This window comes from Homalodisca vitripennis, chromosome 2 (genome assembly GCF_021130785.1).
Source record: "Homalodisca vitripennis isolate AUS2020 chromosome 2, UT_GWSS_2.1, whole genome shotgun sequence".
NCBI lineage: Eukaryota > Metazoa > Arthropoda > Insecta > Hemiptera > Cicadellidae > Homalodisca > Homalodisca vitripennis.
Genome location: NC_060208.1, coordinates 46805381 through 46823703, shown reverse-complemented (window position 1 = coordinate 46823703; position 18323 = coordinate 46805381). Strand labels below are relative to the sequence as shown.

The 18323-nt window shown below is 36.2% G+C and overlaps 1 protein-coding gene across 2 annotated transcripts in view; it reads left to right on the top strand.

Annotated features, from left to right (window-relative positions):
- The window catches only part of LOC124353889 (WD repeat domain phosphoinositide-interacting protein 3), a 39292-nt gene that overhangs the window by 5239 nt on the left and 15730 nt on the right, over positions 1 to 18323 (top strand). Inside the window, exons 2-4 of one of the 2 annotated variants that reach the window (XM_046803934.1) lie at positions 447 to 623; positions 6419 to 6601; positions 14486 to 14676. In XM_046803934.1, coding sequence (XP_046659890.1) covers positions 447 to 623; positions 6419 to 6601; positions 14486 to 14676 — 551 coding nt within the window. Of the gene's footprint in view, positions 1 to 446; positions 624 to 3947; positions 4319 to 6418; positions 6602 to 14485; positions 14677 to 18323 lie in introns of those variants that run through there. The other variant, XM_046803935.1, reaches the window with a different exon arrangement.

Sequence of the window (18323 nt, the reverse complement as noted above, 5' to 3'; positions counted from 1 at the left end):
GACTACCATATATACTGTGTGTATATATATGGTAACCTGAAACATTTATTGAATAATATATAGCCTGTATAAAACATGTTTTTGGGAAATGTAACCTGTGTGTATTTGCTGAATTTTATGAAATCATAATGACTTTGACATTTATGAATTTAGAGAAAGTTGTGGCTTTAGTAACTTTTTTGTAATAGGCTATATATAAACAAAATTGGTTAAAACATTTAATTAGAACATTTTAGTTTCTAGGTTTAAAATCTAAAAGAATGAAATAAAATCATCAAATTATTTAACAGCACACTAAATATGGACTAATCAAAAAACCACTTTTTGACAGTGTGAAGAGAGATCCAGAAATAAATGTTTCCGATAAAAACAAATTCCTTTTTTTACATTGTAATAGTTCATTCCTTACTGCATTTGGGGGAAGAATAAAAAGTTGATAATTACAGGCTGCTTTGCTTGTGGGATGGAGGACGGATTCCGGGTATACAACTGTGACCCGCTCAAGGAGAAGGAGCGACAGGACTTTACAGATGGTGGCCTCAACTATGTCGAAATGTTGTTCCGTTGCAACTACCTTGCCCTTGTTGGTGGTGGTAAGCATCCAAAGTATCCGACAAACAGAGGTGAGGATTCCTTATTAATACTGCTCTATTTTAATATAAAGCCTCAAGCTAGTTAGTACTGTATTTGAGGCTGTTAGGTTACTCCTTTACTGGTACCTGCTGCATGTCTAGCAGTCAACGCACATTTAATGTAGGAAATCTAGGAAATTTAATTTGGGGTCATCCCATGTCAAATCATCTAGCAAAACATTAAAATTGAATCCCACCCATTTAGATTTTGATGAAAATTGGTACAAATGCTCCTTACATGTTTTGAAATAAAAATATAAATTATTTTAAATATTTATTTGCGGTTTTTAAGTTACAACTTTTGGAATTTTCACTAAAGCACTCTTAGATTTGCTATTTACAGATCATTTAGCTTGATATGACATTGTTTTCATTCCAAAATGAACAGTTTTTAAAAATTAAGCTGAAATTTTGATTACACATTCAAAATTAGAGTGGCCACTGAATTGGGATACCGGGAATAAGCAGGGAATTTAACGGACTGGGAATAAGCCAAGAAATTTTCTGAAAACCAGGAAAATTACAAAAACAATAGAAGAACTTATTAATCAAAACATAATTTGACAGCTTCTTGATTCAAGAATTAATTAATCTCAAAACATTGTATTATGCGTTACGCGGATTGTGAAATTGTGAACGATGATCAACATATGTTCGTGAGCTTCATCTTAGGGTTGCCTCCACTAGAGTAGTGGAGTTTATCTTGGTTAGTTCTACCTGTGCCGTAGCAAGCCCTCTCTCCCCAAAAAAACATGTAACAATGCATTGGACAGTTTAAAATTGGCCGTTCAGGACTTCAGCACTAAAACAGCGGTACGCATTAAACGGTAGAGCGGTAGTGACCTCAATATAAACAGGTTTTATGTATTCAGTTGTCGAAGTGGGGCTATAAACAGACTTAATAGTTTGGTTCGTTGAATAATATAATATGTTTGATTGTTTGATAAGAGGAGCAACCTGGTTTTTGGAGTTGGATTTTTATCAGGCCTGATAAGATACCTTTTGAAGAAGAAAATAGTGGTTAATCTACAACAAGTAACGCCAATAAGGGCGCATTTATGTCCAGCATGTTGCGCAGCAATGACAGATTGAGGTGAGGGTGGAGCTGCAGGAGAAACATTTATTTTATAGAATTGGCGACGATTCAGAGGCATTGTGTGGTACCGCCTTCTGTTCACATTCACATAATATGTTGTGGCTACTGCCGAGTGTTCCCCATATGTACAACACAAACATTAAACTTTAAATCGCTGCTCGTATCTCGGCCAAGGCCTATGAACGATTGCTCCTCATATGCGTTCCGATTGGTCATCAAATTACATAGGTTAAAACAAAGAAAGTGAAGTTATGTTTTGATATCACGGTAATATCTAAACCTCGACTGAACTGCATTTACACTGGCAAAAAATTGTGCAAGTTTTGTGTTGGACTGTAAAAATCGCGTTTCAATGAGTGCAAGAGCTGTTGCGAGCGCTGCCACAACCAGTGTATGACAGTTGTATGCAAGAACTGGAGATTAATCTCGATTATTAAAATTTGAATTATAAACATTGCTGAGACATCAATGTTTGAACAGACTTCGTATTGACTCCCGGAACAAACAGTGATACAACTGTAGCAAGTTGTACAAGTATTTGCGACAGTTCTCGTGAGTAAAATTGTTTATCTTGTTCACATTATGCGATAGTAATTGTACAAATTTTTTCGCAACTTTACTTGCCAGTGTAAACGCAGCTTATGTTGTCGCCAGTCTACAGATGGCTGACCGAATCAACCACGCAAATCAGTTTCGTCGCAGCCCGGGATTGGTTGGACGACTGCTGGAAATTACATCAATTCTCCGATTAACTATTTATCTGAATGACTTCCCTGCACACGTGATGATCGGTCGGACAATTCGAACTGTTCAAACCAAATAGTCCAGCAAGAATAAGGAGCCTTATATCATGTTGTTGTGTAGTCCATGACTGATATAAAGAACTCGTTTTTGATGAATCACAGCCTTTTGTGCGTTTATTTAGTTTCTCATTATATTCTTGCAATACATTAAAGGCTGACACAAAATCACTTTACCGTATATATAAAATTATTTGTATTAGTATTCAATTATGCCTGTATAAATCACAATGTAGAGAAACGTAAATTATAAATTAACTTTGAAATGGTTAATTTTTAAGACAATCTGATGAAACAAGTGTTTTAAATTTTTAATTTACAAACCACTACAACATTAAAAAAATTCATTATGAAACATGGACAATTAATTGTATAAGATCTGTATAGTTTAATATCCCTGCCAGTTACAAATCAATCAGTACAAACTGAGACCACAATTACATCATTTTTAATCAATTACTTATAATTACATGTTCTTATCAGTAAAAAAATTCTTTAATCTGTCCAAATCAAGATCAAACTCAACTAGTGCATATTACATCATTACCACATAAGCTTTGACTTAACATGTGTTTTTTTAGGGGATAGGATTTCTCAGATGTTTGCCATTTTTAAGTGTAACAAATAACTGTAACACGACATATAGTGATCTGCAAAATAATCTCTTCCTCAGGTGGATAACACATAGAGACTACAAAGTTAATATCCTACCAATGCGTTTTGATACACAGAAGTCAGAAATATTAACAATCATGTTATGAGACTATCAAATTCTATGCATACTATTTCTAAACTAATCTCTTTTGTATGTTTTGTACTTTCCCACGAACTGGAAATGTTGTTATATCTTTAATTTAAATTGCTATTTAGGCTTTTAAAAATTAACACTGTTATTTATTCTTTATTTTGGAACTTAACAGAGTTTTTATTGTTCTGATATTTCTGGTATCCTTTGGAATCTCTTAACAAATTTTGACAGTTCAAATTCATTTCTTTTTTCATGTAGGCAGAATTTATATTGCTCATTAAAAAAAATAAACAGTGCCAATTTACAACACAAATGTTCTCCCTTTTAGACACCACTAGATATTGTTTTTCCACATTGCCAGATCACTCTGGAAGCCAATGTCGTATATTCAGTGTATTAACATACTTTCATATTATATAATTTTTGAAGTTGTAAATATTATCTGATCGTGATAAAATTTACATGGTTGCAAAGAGGAAGAACCACTAAGGATTATGAAATACTGGTAATACTAGAAATACAAATTGTGAAATACTACTCTTTTATATATTTTAAATATAAGTATGTTGTTGTAAATATTTTTTCTTTTGTTTCTCAAGTTAATTTCTAGACATAATACATTTTTAACTGTAGTTTTAAGGTCTTGAATACATACATTTTTATTATTTTTTTGCCACTTTTCCTTGAATTAAAAAACCTAATTTTGCATGTTTAAAGAACTTTTATACAATTATTTATATAGTGTAGTAAGTCATGTATACTATAAATTTCGGAGAAATCATTAAATTTTGACCTGGATATGTAAATTTTGGACTTTAGACAACATGGTTAATGTGATTCAATGAGTTATAAGTTATATGTGTTACAATGATCTGGTATGATTTGTTTATTTTAACCGCGATTGTAGTTATGTGGTGGGTTATTTATGCATCTGAGAAGAAATCAGATTTCAGATCTCTAAACTAAGTGTTAATGGTTTCTTGTATTACTAAACAATGGCAAATGTCTGGAAAAATGCTGTTTCCTTCACATATACTTCAAGGTATGAAACAGATTTTGAGTATATGTAAAATGTGTATACATTAAAAATAACAACAAATTATAAGAATAAACCATTTAAATTTGGGTTTTAACGTCTGCTGAAGAGTACAGCCATTAAATTTATCTAACATTGAGGCCATATGGTTGTCTTGATTTTATAACATGTTAGGAAGTCAATTTTATTCTGTTCTACCTAATATTATACGTAATATTTATATATATATATATATATATATATATATATATATATATATATATACGTTCTTGGAATAATTGATTTTCTTTGACAATTATTTACTTCTCTTATTGCTTTTAATTTTAACAGTTTTCAACATTTTAATTATATTCTGAAGAGTGTTTGTTCTTTAAGTTTCATTAAAAATCGATAGCCAGTCATTCTTAACCTCAATTCATTTGATGTTAGCCCTTTGTATTCTGTAAGTCAAATGTTGCATGAGAGTTGACAAATAACCTAGGTGCAATCAATCTTGGTAATTGGAATAATTTTTCTGTGTAAAATTGATTTTGAATTGGCTAACTGGCTGTATACAGGGTGAATCAAAAAGAATCATCCGATTTAGCATGTCTATATTTCAAACAGTAGTAAACATATACAATTACTAATTTTTTTGGCTGAAAGGGAAACTCAAAAAGTTTTTTTTTCATACCTTTTCAAAGGTGTTCAATATGTCCACCTTTAGAACACGGCATATGTCTATGCGGTATTCAAATTCATCCCACACTGCAGCGAGCATGTCCTAAGTTACTGATTCCACTGCTGTTGTAATGCGATTCCTCAGCTCATCCATTGTTGTTGGTAGCGGAGGCACATATACAGTCTTTGATGAAACCCCACAAGAAAAAATCAAATGCAGTAAGGTTTGGTGACCTTGGAGGCCAGAAATGTAAGGATGCGTCATTTTGTCCAGTGCGGCCGATCCACCGGTCACGAATTCTTTGATTTAAAAATTGCCGGACTGCCAGATGCCAATGTGGCGGTGCCCCGTCCTGTTGGTAAATGAAGTTGTTCGAATCAGTCTCCAATTGGGGGAAAAGATAATTCTCAAGCATATTGAGATATGTTATTCCTGTAACAGTGTTCTCAGCAAAGAAAAATGGAACGCACACCTTTTCCCGTAAAACCGCGCTAAACACATTAAATTTTGGAGAGTCTCTCTCATGTTGCACAATTTCAAGTGGTTTTTTCTGTGCCCCATATCCTAACGTTATGGCGGTTTACCTTTCCATTTAAATGAAATGTTGCCTCGCGCTAAAGACTACGCGCGATACCAAATGTTCATCGTCCATCATCTTATCAAGAACGAAGTTACAAAACTCCATGCGTCGTTCTTTATCACCCTCAAGAAGAGCTTGCAGTATCTGAAGTCTGTATCCTTTCATGTGTAATTGTCGACGCAACACACGCCAGACGGACATAGGAGGCATGTTGAGCTGTCAAGCAGCGCGGCGAACAGATTTCTGAGGGCTGCGTGTGAAACAATGGCGGACGCGCTCCACGTCTTCATCGGACATTCTGGGACAGCCCGGTGACTTGCCTTTACACAGACAACCTGTTTCTTGAAATTGTGCATACCATCGTCCAATGCTCTGTGATGTAGGAGGATCAACACCATACTTATTAAGAAAGTCACGCTGAACAGTTATTACAGACTCACACTGCGAAAAACGTAGAACACAAAACGCTTTTTGTGGTGCAGACACCATTTTCACTAGAAATGAAGTAGGCGTTCACTCAAGCGCGCTGCTGCTACCTAGCGGGAACCATGTAAACTTAAAACTTTAAAAGATACTCTTTTCAACAGTACGTTGTTGGCGCATTTAGCTCAACAGACAGAATAATTATGATTTGATTTAATCGGATGATTCTTTTTGATACACCCTGTATTTTCACATATATCACATTGAACTAATGAGACAAATATTTGTGAAACTCATTTTGATTTGAAGAGTTTCCAATGTATAAAGTTTCAATGAAGCTTTAATTTTCTTACCACCACAAAACTTTTCATATGATTTGTGTTGGGAAAAGAGTTAAAGTTTTTCTACAACTGTCTTCTATATCTGATGTGTGTTGTTCCAGTTATGGTATGGGATGACCTGAAGAAGCAGGCAGTCATCAATTTGGAGTTCAATGATCCGGTGCGTGGTGTACGTCTGAGACGTGATCGAATTGTGGTGGTGCTGGAAGGTGTCATCAAAGTCTATACCTTCACACAGTCGCCACAACAACTTCATGTATTTGAGACCAATCTTAATCCAAGAGGTTAGTTATACTCGTATGAACCTGTGATATCTGTGGTATATTATTGTGGTGTATGTAATATGTTGGTAAAAGTGATCGTAGAATAAATCCTATTGGCCAAGGGATGACGCTCCCCCTCCTTAACCTGCCACCCTCGCCAGCAAATACCTCAGTCATCTCCTTCACCTCGATGCTCCTCCGGTCAGCGTTACGCCCGCGGCCGTTATTGTATCCATAAAAAGTCGTTTCATTCACCCAGTCCCGTTAAGTAGTACAAGATAGCACAAAGTGGCGACGAGAAAATCGGAGTGTTTAGTGGTCAGTTCGGCAGTTATTGTTACAATTGCGATCTGCACCGTGTAAGCGTCGATTGGGTTAGCGACCGCATGCATCTCAATGGCGTCAGTAAACAAAGTGAGTGTTTCAGCCTAGGAGGAAGGGAAGTGAATGTAACGAATTCGATATTAGTTCGTTATTCAGTGACATTGCAACCCAAGGAAAATGACGGGAATTATTGGTAGCGTGGTTGAGTTCGACTCCAATGAAGAAACGTGGGACTCGTACATAGAGAGGTTTGAACTATTTTTAAGTTGTAATGAAATCGATCGTTCTAAGAAAGTGAGTAACCTTGCTGACCAGTGGTAGGAGTAAAAACGTTCAAGCTATTAAGGGATTTGTGTACACCCGATAAGCCTTCTACAAAATCGTACGATGATTTAGTGAAGCTAATTAAGGACCATTTATATCCGACTCCATCTTTTATAAGTGAAAGATATAAGTTCAGTTTACGTAACCAACATGACGGTGAAAGTGTAGCTCAGTACATTGCTCAATTAAAAAACTTATCTAAATACTGTGAGTTCGGTGCTAGTCTAAATGACTATTTGAGAGATCGTCTTATTTGTGGAATCCGTTCAGAATCTACTAAACAAAGACTTTTGTCAGAAGCTAATTTGACCTTCGACAAGGCGGTTCAACTGACATCGCAGATCGAGATGGCAGAGAAAAGCGCGGCATCGTTGGCGTCAGGCGGCCATGACACCAGCTCCGTTCGCAGCGTCCATCGGCTAGCAACGTCATCGGCTAAGCGTCACTACAACAGACCTGAGTCAGCGCCGAGCGGGAGAGACAACGCTTCGCGTCACCACACCAACGCTTCGCGTCACCAAGCCACGCCGAGTACCACACACCACGCACATCGGTCCAGCAGCACTAGTGTAGTGAAGTGTAACTGTTGTGGCACCGGTAGGTCACTTCAGTAAGCAGTGTAAATATTACGGTTGTTTTGCCATAAATGCGGCAAAACAAATCATTTAAAGAAGGTATGCCGATCCCAGGCTAGGGGTAAGTCCGGCAACAATTATTCTCATTACAGCAATAAGGGTAATTTTCAATAAGGGTAAAAATCATTTTGTCAAAAGTGTACTAGACAATAATGACGATGAACACAGATGTAGTAGAGTGTATTGGTAATTTGTTTGAATTAGCCACAGTCTCTAGTAGAGTTGATCCCTTGAAAAACTAAAGTAACTGTTGAAAATAAAGTAGTATCTTTTGAAATTGACACAGGTGCTTCTGTAAGCGTAATCAGTGAATCCTTTTATCACGAGAATCTAAAGTTCCTTAACTTGTTACCTACTGATGTAAAGCTTAGTTCTTACACTAATGTACCCATACTTCCAATAGGTAGATTAGAAGTAAATGTTAAAGTATGAAAGTCAAAATAAAGGTCCTGAGTTTATTTTGTAATTAAAAATGGTGCACATCCCACTCATGGGAAGAGATTGGATCAAGGAGTTAGGGGTTGTAATTTCTTTCAAGAATAAAGAAGAGTTTATTTGTAGCTAAAAAATGACAATGATGTAAAATATAATAACTTAGTAAAGAAGTTAGTTTCAGAGTATCCAGAAGTGTTCTCTAAAGAGTTTTAGGTCAGTGTAATCGTGATCCTATCAGACTGGTGCTGAAGGAAAATAGTAAACCCAAATATACTAGTCCTAGACCATTGCCTTTCACATTAAAAGCTAAGGTAGAGCAAGAGTTAGAGCGTCTAGTAAACGCTAATGTTTTTGATGCCTGTAAGTAGTTCAGAGTATGGATCTCCTAAGTTCCAGTACCAAAGAAAGATGGCAGCATTAGAATTTGTGGCGACTTTCGTTATTTAAATTCTCAGCTAGAGATAGATCGTTATCCAATACCTAGAGTAGAGGATCTTTTCGCAGAAATGCAAAAGGGTGAATTGTTCAGCAAAATTGATTTGAGTCAAGCATATATGCAATTGAGACTAGATGAGTTTTTCACAGAAATTATGTACAATTTCAACTCACAAGGGGTTGTTTGCCTATAAAAGACTTCCTTATGGAATAGCTAGTGCAGTAGGAAATTTTTTGAAAAAGTAATAGAGCAAACTCTACAAGGCTTACAAGGTGTGAAGTGTTTTTTTGGACGATATCATCATTTCCGGTCCAAATGATGAGACTCATTTTAGTAGACTAAGAGAAGTTTGTGAACGACTTCGAAGGGTCGGTTTTACAGTAAAACAAGACAAGTGTAAATTCTTTGCTTCTGAAATAGAGTTCCTGGGATTTACAATTGACAAAACCGGACTGACTGCACACCTCGGAAGCCAAAATAAAAGCTATTGTAGAGGCTCCAGAACCTAAGAATGTAACAGAAGTAAAATCCTTTGTAGGGTTAGTCAACTACTATGGCAAGTTTGTAACCAAATATATCAACAGTTCTAAGACCATTGTACAATCTGTTAAGAAAAGATGTAGAATTTTCCTTTGATAAAGAATGTGTAAAATCCTTTAAGCAAATCAAGGAGCTATTGTGTACAGCTCCAGTGTTAGCACACTATGATCCGCAAGCTCCAGTAATACTAACGACCGATGCTAGTTGGCATACGGTATAGGTGCTGTATTAAGTATTGTAGATAGCAATAGACAGGAAAGACCGGTAAGCTATGCTTCACGTACGTTAAATCAAGCAGAACGTAACTACTCTCAAATTGACAAAGAGGCATTGTCATGCGTCTTTGGTGTTAAACGTTTTCACCAGTATTTGTATGGACGACACTTTACGTTAAGAAGTGATCATAAACCATTAGTCAGTATTTTTGGACCTAAAAAGGGTTTGCCAGTGTTCGCAGCAAGTAGACTTCAACGTTACTCTTTGTACCTCAGTGGTTATAACTTTGACATAAAATATGTTAAATCAGATGACAACAGCGCAGATGCTCTGAGTAGATTACCGTTGAAAGTGTCAAAATCAGAAGACAGTTCTGAATTGCTAGGGTTAGGGACCTATTTACATTTTGTAAAAGAGAGTTCTTTGCCAGTATCAATGTGAACAAGTAAAAGTTGAAACCCAGAAAGACCCAATACTAAGAAAAGTGTTAGGCTATGCTATGTATGGATGGCCAAGCCATATTCCTAAAGACAATATAGAATTGTTACCCGTTCTTTTGTAAGGAGAGAGGAAATAGCTGTTGAGCAGAGTATCTTGAATGTGGGGTTACAAAGTAATAATTCCAAATAGTTTTACGTAATTATGTTTTAGAACGAGCTCCATGCTTCTCATCTCGGTATAACAAAAATGAAAGCAGTAGCTAGAGCTTATCTGTGGTATCCAAATCTGGATAAAGATATTGAAAATCTTGCTAACAGTTGTTCATCCTGTCTTCTTGAAAGACCGAATCCAAGTAAAAGTGAGTTACACCATTGGCACTATCCTAGTAAACCATTCGAGAGAATACACGCAGATCATTTCTATTATAAGAATAAATTGTAATTTAATTGTCATAGATCGTACACAAAATGGTTGGAAGTTTTTGAGACAAGTTCAACTTCCGCTAGTCAGACTATTAGTCATTTTCGTGAGTTGTTTTTCAAGGTTCGGAATACCAGTCACTTTGCATAGTGACAACGGTCCCACCGTACAGTTCAATTGAGTTTAACAATTTCCTCAAACACAATGGTATCAAACATACAACTAGTGCCCCGTTTTACCCTAGAAGTAATGGCCAAGCAGAAAACTCAGTGGCTTATGCCAAGTCTAAACTGAAATGTGCTTTCAGAGAAAATGTAAATATTCAAGTAGCTTTAAGTAGGATATTATTTGACTATAGAAATTTCAATTCATATGACTACAAATGAATCACCAGCAATGTTAATGTTTGGTAGAACCACTTAGAACCCGATTAGACATTTTAAGACCTAATGTATCTAGGGTTGTTGAAGAAAAAACAAGGTAAACAAAAGTTCTATGCTAAGAGGTAGTAAAACACGTATTTTACCAATTAACCAAACTGTGTTAGTAAGAGATTACAGTAGATCTCAAGAGCGATGGGTAGAAGGATGTGTAGTAAAAACAACTAGGTGCAACAATGTATTTAGTGAGGTTAGCGTCTGGTATTGTTTACAAGCGTCATGTTGACCAGCTGATAAGCAGTCGACACTGCTCCAGTGACAGATCAAACAGCTGAGGTAATAACAGCTGAAGAGCCAGCAGACAGCGCGCTCTGACTGTGCAGACGATAGTCCAGTAGGCAGTAACCGCACAGCTGATGCGCCGCGGCATTCTATTTCTGTCCGCGCCCAGTACAGCTATGTCACCCAACGCTTCTCATACTCACACTACCTACTCCAGTCCTATTACTCAACGTTCACCACTTGCTCGTTCCACTCCTGTTCGCAGGTATCCTCCAACGAGAGCGAAAGCCAATTACAAGGCTAGATTTGTAATAGTAGTTTTAGAAGTGTATTACGGATAATGACTTTATAATGTGTTTTATTCCAATATTTTATTATTATAATTATTCCAATATTTATTATTATAATTATTTCCAATAGTTGATATAACAATATTCTTCTCATTTTGTATTAAAAAAGGGTATTATAGGTTAAGTGCTTAAGAATTTATGTAATTGTTTTTTTTAATGTAACAAAATTGTGTTTCTAACTAAGAAGGGAGGGATGTGATATCTGTGGTATATTATTGTGGTGTATGTAATATGTTGGTAAAAGTGATCGTAGAATAAATCCTATTGGCCAAGGGATGACGCTCCCCCTCCTTAACCTGCCACCCGCCGCAAATACCTCAGTCATCTCCTTCACCTCGATGCTCCGGTCAGCGTTACGCCCGCGGCCGTTATTGTATCCATAAAAAGTCGTTTCATTCACCCAGTCCCGTTAAGTAGTACAAGATAGCACAGAACCCATAAGTTTAAGAACCTTAATCCAAGAGTTTTAAACTTAATAAAAGGGTTGAATAAGCCTAATATGATGAGTAGTCAGTTACCAAGATACAATAGATCTTAATACCTTTTATTTCAGAGCCTAGTAAATCCAATCCAAGAGATTATTTACCTTATTCTCACATGCTAGTAAACTCCAATACAGTGGTAAATATCCTAATGCAGGAAACTGCATTCACCCAATTCAAGAGGTCCCAGAGGCTATAACCATTAATCAAGAGCTCAGTAACTACATATCAGAGTTCAATAACTGCTACTCAGGGTTCAGTTACTCCTTACTAAGAGGTCAGAAACATTAGAGGCCAGTATATCCAATCCATGAGATTTCTCACTAGTCCCTCATGGAGAGTTTAGTAATCCAACTCAAAATGTTAGTAGCCCCAATCCAAAAGGCCAGTAATATAGATCCCAGAGGCCATCAATTCCAATTCAGAGCTTAATATTAATCCAAGAAGTTGGTAAACCCGGTCTAACAGGCAGTGATGCTCTGTTTTTTTATGGATGTTTATAGCTTTAAGTGGTTTTCCCCTAAAAGATTGCAGAATTTGTAATCTTTTAGGACTGGTACAGTAGAAATTATCCATAAAAAAATCTATCATTGGTCATTAATCCTTCAGAAAATGCATAAAATACATGCTAAAATCAGTTACGTCCAGTAACTAAATGAACATTCTTTATTAGGATTAAATTGATTATATATTTAATAATCACCACGACATTTTAGTACCTCTCTCTGAAAAAATAAGCATCTCTGGTTTGAGCACAAAAGTTTCCCCTGCAACTCAAAAGTACATAAAAGCTCTGTTTGAGTTCTTATATCTTGAAAATTTTATGGGGAACTTCATCAATGAGAAATTCTACACCCCCAGATCACCAGGAGTTACAGTTCCGCCATCTCTACTTCTAGAAACATCTCTTTCTTTTGTGCTTTTGTTCAATATGTTTTATGCAGTTAAGAACAATTCTGAAGCAACAGTTAATTTAACTCTTCTGTTTTTCAAATAAATATACTCAAAGAGGCCAAGTGGAGCAACCGTGCTTAGAGATCTTGTCTAAAACATTGTAGTCCATTCAATTGTACACCTGGTGAGATAATGAGAATACCTCCTTCACCTAGATTACACTATATTTTGTTAGTCTAGGTGTCTGTGATGTCAAAACAGTGTAAAGAGTTCATTTTGAGCTGCTTCACTGCCAATTTTATGGATCTCTTCAGACGAACATGACTCCAGATTCCAGGAGTCAAGTCTGTGACAGCATCAGATTCCAGGCGCTGCACTAAGAGAAAGGTGAAGGTCTGGTTGAGCCCTTTCAATAGTAATCCTGCTCAACACAAAAGGAACCATTTCAAAGAAATGCAGGTTCGGACATTTGGTTCATTCACTCAGTTAGTGCAAAACTGCTATATCTGAACGCCTCTAAGACAAAATCCTTTCTAGTGGGCACAGAAATTAACTTTAAGTCTCACAAGTGAAGGCTCAAAACAATGTTACTTTACTAAGTGGTGACATCCTGTATGGTGACCAGTCGCACGAGCTGGTGGTTGTTTACTATAAATGGATGGCTGGGTCTATTGTTATCGTGTCTGTACCGAAACATACAGTAGTTTAACTTAGTTCGATCCTTTGGCGAGTTTGATGTCTGAATTGTTCTGATAATATCAAATTTCTGAATTCAAAGTAGAGAGATATGAGTGCTGGAATTGTTATGTCCGATGTATGTGTGTTGATATACATCATTCTAAACAGTGAACATTGTTAACGAAAAACAAATTACACTGGAAATTCAATAAAACTTGTTTATTCCTCGAATAATTGCAATCTCTTCATATTTTAAAACCAATCTGATTAATCTGGATAAATGGGGTCCTTATAAACAAGTCTGCGGTGTACTAAAATGTTTACTCCCACCTCCTATTCAATCCACTTCAAAATATACTTCGTGCTTAAGCTCTTTTCTTCAGAAATGTTAAAAGCTGTATAAGCACAGTTAAGTTCTTTTGATCCATGAAAAGAATGCTCTAAAATTATTTAAAATTTGTTACAAGTGTATTTGATACTTTGTTGTTGGAATGAATAAAACAGATTTTCCAGATAACTACCTCGCCTAATGACTTTCATCTTTAAAACACATCAGCATGTTCCTCTGTAGTTTGACTGCAAAATTGAAAGATACAAGGATTCAGTATGATCAAAATCTTCCTTACCCTTTAAATCTGATTTCCTTGATTTACCACCTGTTCTGCAATATGAGAAAATAGATAGTTGGAAAGAAGTTTTTTGTTCAAAAAGATCCAGTTGCAAAAACAAATCATTATAGATTTTGACTTGCGTAGTTAAAAATTGTAATGCATTATTGACAATGATTGATTTGAAAGGAAAAGTTTTTTTTTCAGATGTCAAAATACACTTTTCACATCTGACGAAGAGAGTAAATTTCAGTCATCAAAACGTAGTGTTCATTCTTGTGTTCTGTTCACACATAACGATGGCAAATAACCAAAATCTTGTTCTCCTTATATAATTTATTGAGTGGTAACCACACTGTATCACTTTGCGTTTACTATTCTTCTGAATTTTAATATAATGACGATAAATATTAAAAGATATTTTATATGTGAAATGAGAGCTTATTTTTAATATTGGCAGGACTGTGTGTACTGTGCCCCAACAGTAACAACTCTCTATTGGCGTTCCCTGGACGCAAGACAGGTCATGTGCAATTAGAACACCTAGCTGATGCGGAGAGACCACCATTGGACATTGCCGCGCACAACAGTCCACTCACCTGTATTGCACTGAACCTGCAAGGAACACTAATTGCGTCTGCTAGTGAAAAGGTACGTCTGCAAGCAGTTTCACTTAATATTACTGTTTTTGTTGTGTGGATTATAAGTAAGGCATGGTTGTTCATAGTATTTAGTAGTATTTAAACTTTATTATGTAATAATATTGGTATGTGTAACATTTCGATATCTGACAAGTAGTAAATCTGTCTTTTTCATTGTGATATGTGACAAGTCTGTTTGTCACATTTAGTTCGTATTAAACAACATCCAATATAAAATAAATTCAAATGTAAAAACCTCTGGTAATATAGTTTAAATACAGTGCATTATTTGTATATATTTTGTAATTATTTTATATTATTATTGTGAAAGTGGTTATAAGTTAATATTGAAAAATGATGTCATTTTCAAGTAAACCTTTTCCTTCCAAAATCCCAATTTCACGATTATTTTTCTGGGACCTTTATATTCTATTTCCAGATGACGTATTTGTACACAGCCCCTGACTTTTAACAATAGTAATCTCTACTGTAATGGACAATACACAAAACATTTATATTTAAACTACATCATGGAAAACATTCTATATTGTACGACCAAAAATCATCCAAAACAGAAACATGAATACATACAATTCCAGACACAAAGGACACTATATACTGCCAGCCCCTGAACAGATATGTTTGAAGGCAGACCATTGTATACAGGAGTAAACATGCCAACCTGCCAGATAACTCAACTCTATAAACTATTTAACCATGGAGAAGATGCTAACAAAATAGCTGCAAGACGAGCTTTCAATGAATTTTTTTCTTGGAAAGGCCATGAAGAACAATGAAGTTATTTATGAACTATTATTACTTCGATTGTATTTGACAATATAACATTTCTGGATGAAATTGTTAATACAGAATGTTGATGATTAACTACCAGAACATTCATTCATTTTTCCCTGGTGGTGTTTGAAATCATGTCACATGACAGGATTGGTAAATTAGGCAATACAAAATATATTGTCAAAATAAAACGCATGTTTCTCCGTTTACATTGTAAATTTTGTAATTGTATGTTCCTACACTACCAGAGAGTTCTGGGGTGTAAGCTAGAACATTTATTCTGGACTTGAATAGTTAATTGCATGTTTATACAAAATAAACATCCAACACATTTTTAAAGATACATTTTGTAAGGATGTGGTCTGAGGCATACTCTGTCATCTGATAATTGTTTGTAAATTTAAATAATGTAATGAAGATTGCATTTGATGAGATAAAACCTATTTTCTTTTTTTTTTGGGGGGGGGGAGTGTAAAAATTCTTAACACGTTCACGACGACGGCAATTTTACGTGTTGTTACATATTGAGCATTCATATATAACACAAAATCTTCAAAATAGGCGTAAACGTTGTTTTCCATAAAACCATTCTATAATGCATAAATAATGCATTTTAGGTTGAAAAAGCAATGATAGAATGTATATGAATAAGTTAAAAACCAGTGTGTCACCGGTGGCACACGACGCCTATACATTGCCCTTCGCTTCAATGGGCGTCGTGTGTCACCGGTGACACACTGTTTTTACTGAACCTAACCTACTCTATGCTACGATCAGCTGGCGGGTGGCGAGCCACATCACTACTTTCCCGTGTTTTTACTTGTTGTTGTTCTCTTCCGCGCAATCATCAAGCTAACCTAGTCACTCGCTTGCGGCTGCTCTGTTCTCTTACGTCTTCACGACAGCTTGTGTTCTGTTTATCACAATTAGCTCAGTGCTACTATTGTGGTGTTTTATATTAGTTGTTTATTGTGCAATTTGAATCTTAGCTTGGGAGATGGATGACAGTGACATTGAGAACGCTTTGGACGATTTTGATATAAGTGAACTAAGTGATTTTTGAGTACTCAGGAAGCGAATATGTACCTTCGTCTATCTGCTCTGACGACAGCAGGGCAGAATCTGTAGGTGATATGAGTGATGTGGAAGATAACCGCTACCTGTAAGTAATCAACAGCTTGTAAACATTGACATTGTAGCTAATCCTCAGCCCCCCCACCAGAAGATTGTAAATAATTTACATGCTGAAAATAATCTACAAAATGATCATCACCCCAACAATAGGCCTCAACGACAAACTGAGATTGTAAGAGTTTGGGAGAATGCACAGAAAACTGTTAGGCAGTTTTCCATTTACTGGAATATCTGGCTTACAGCTCAATGTTGATGTTTCTGATCCTGTGTTGGTTTTTGAACAGTTTCTAAATAACGATGTACTGGACCTTATTGTGACGGAAACAAACAAGTTTGCAGTTCAGTTTTTGACCAATAACGACGATGTAAGCCGAAGGTCTATGATGCGTCACTGGCTTCCAGTTGACAGACACCAAATAAGGCAGTTCTTAGGTATTGTTATGATAATGGGTATGTGTCCTTTACCCCACATGAGATTATACTGGTCATGTAAAGATATTTACAAAAAAGACCTGATCAAAAATACAATGAACAGGGACAGGTTCGAATGAGTATTTTAAAGTGCCTTCATTTTAACAACAATGATGTTGTTGATACAGTTGAACCTAGGCTCTCTAAAATAAAAGAGCTAACCAATTTACTGAACACTTTGTTCAAAAACATATATGTTCCTGGGGAAGAAGTCGTCATTTGACGAGTCGATGGTGCCTTGGAGGGGAAGACTGATCTTCCACCAGTATAAACCATCAAAAATCCCATAAATATGGAATAAAACTTTATAAAATATACACAACATTCTGGCTACACACAAAAAGTCAAAGTATTTGCAGGAAAAAAGTGATGATACGGCCAACGTTGGTCATGCAACAAAAAGTTGTAATACATTTGATGGAAGATTTGCTGAATAGTGGCCGTACCTTATTTTGCGATAAATTTCTACAACAGTGTTCCTCTTGCTGAACAATTACTAAGCAAGAAAACCTATGTATGTGGAACACTGAGACAATATCGACGAGGTAATCCCAAAGAGTTGTGTGCTGAAAAAATGAGGAAAGGGAATGTGCATGCGAAAGAGAAAGAGAATGAGTTTGGGTTAAAGTAATTAGTTGGAAAGACAAACGAAGAGTTCTGATGGTGAGCACTCGTCCAGAAGATGTCGATAACCTTATACCAACAGGAAGGCGCAACCGAAGAGGTGAGGAAGTACGGAAACCATCAGCTGTACTTGCTTATAATGCTGCAAAGAAAGGTGTAGATTATTCTGACCAAATGTCTGCATACTACACGTCTCTAAGAAAAAGTACAAAATGGTACAAGAAGGTAGCAATCGAGCTTCTGTTGGGTACATGTGTGGTCAACGCTTATGTAATATTCAACGAACATCGGCAGAAAAAAATAGAAATGTTACATTTCAGAGAATCACTGGTAAAGTCACTTATTAGCACCAGCCGCAGCACCTCAGCAACCTGTTCGGAGGAGACCATCACAGAACCACAAATTTTTGCAGAGACCAGGACCAGCACGATCATCACGAAAACGATGCCTGCCGTGCTACGAGAAAATGAGCAGTGAAAGGGGAAGCAAAAGAAGCATGAAAAAACTCTAAGCGGGTTTGTAACTTATTGCAGTGGGTGCCCAAATGAACCTACCATGTGCCTTGAATGTTACAATGCGAAACATATGTAATTTTATATATCAAACATAAAATGTTGTAGTTGTTTTCTTCAT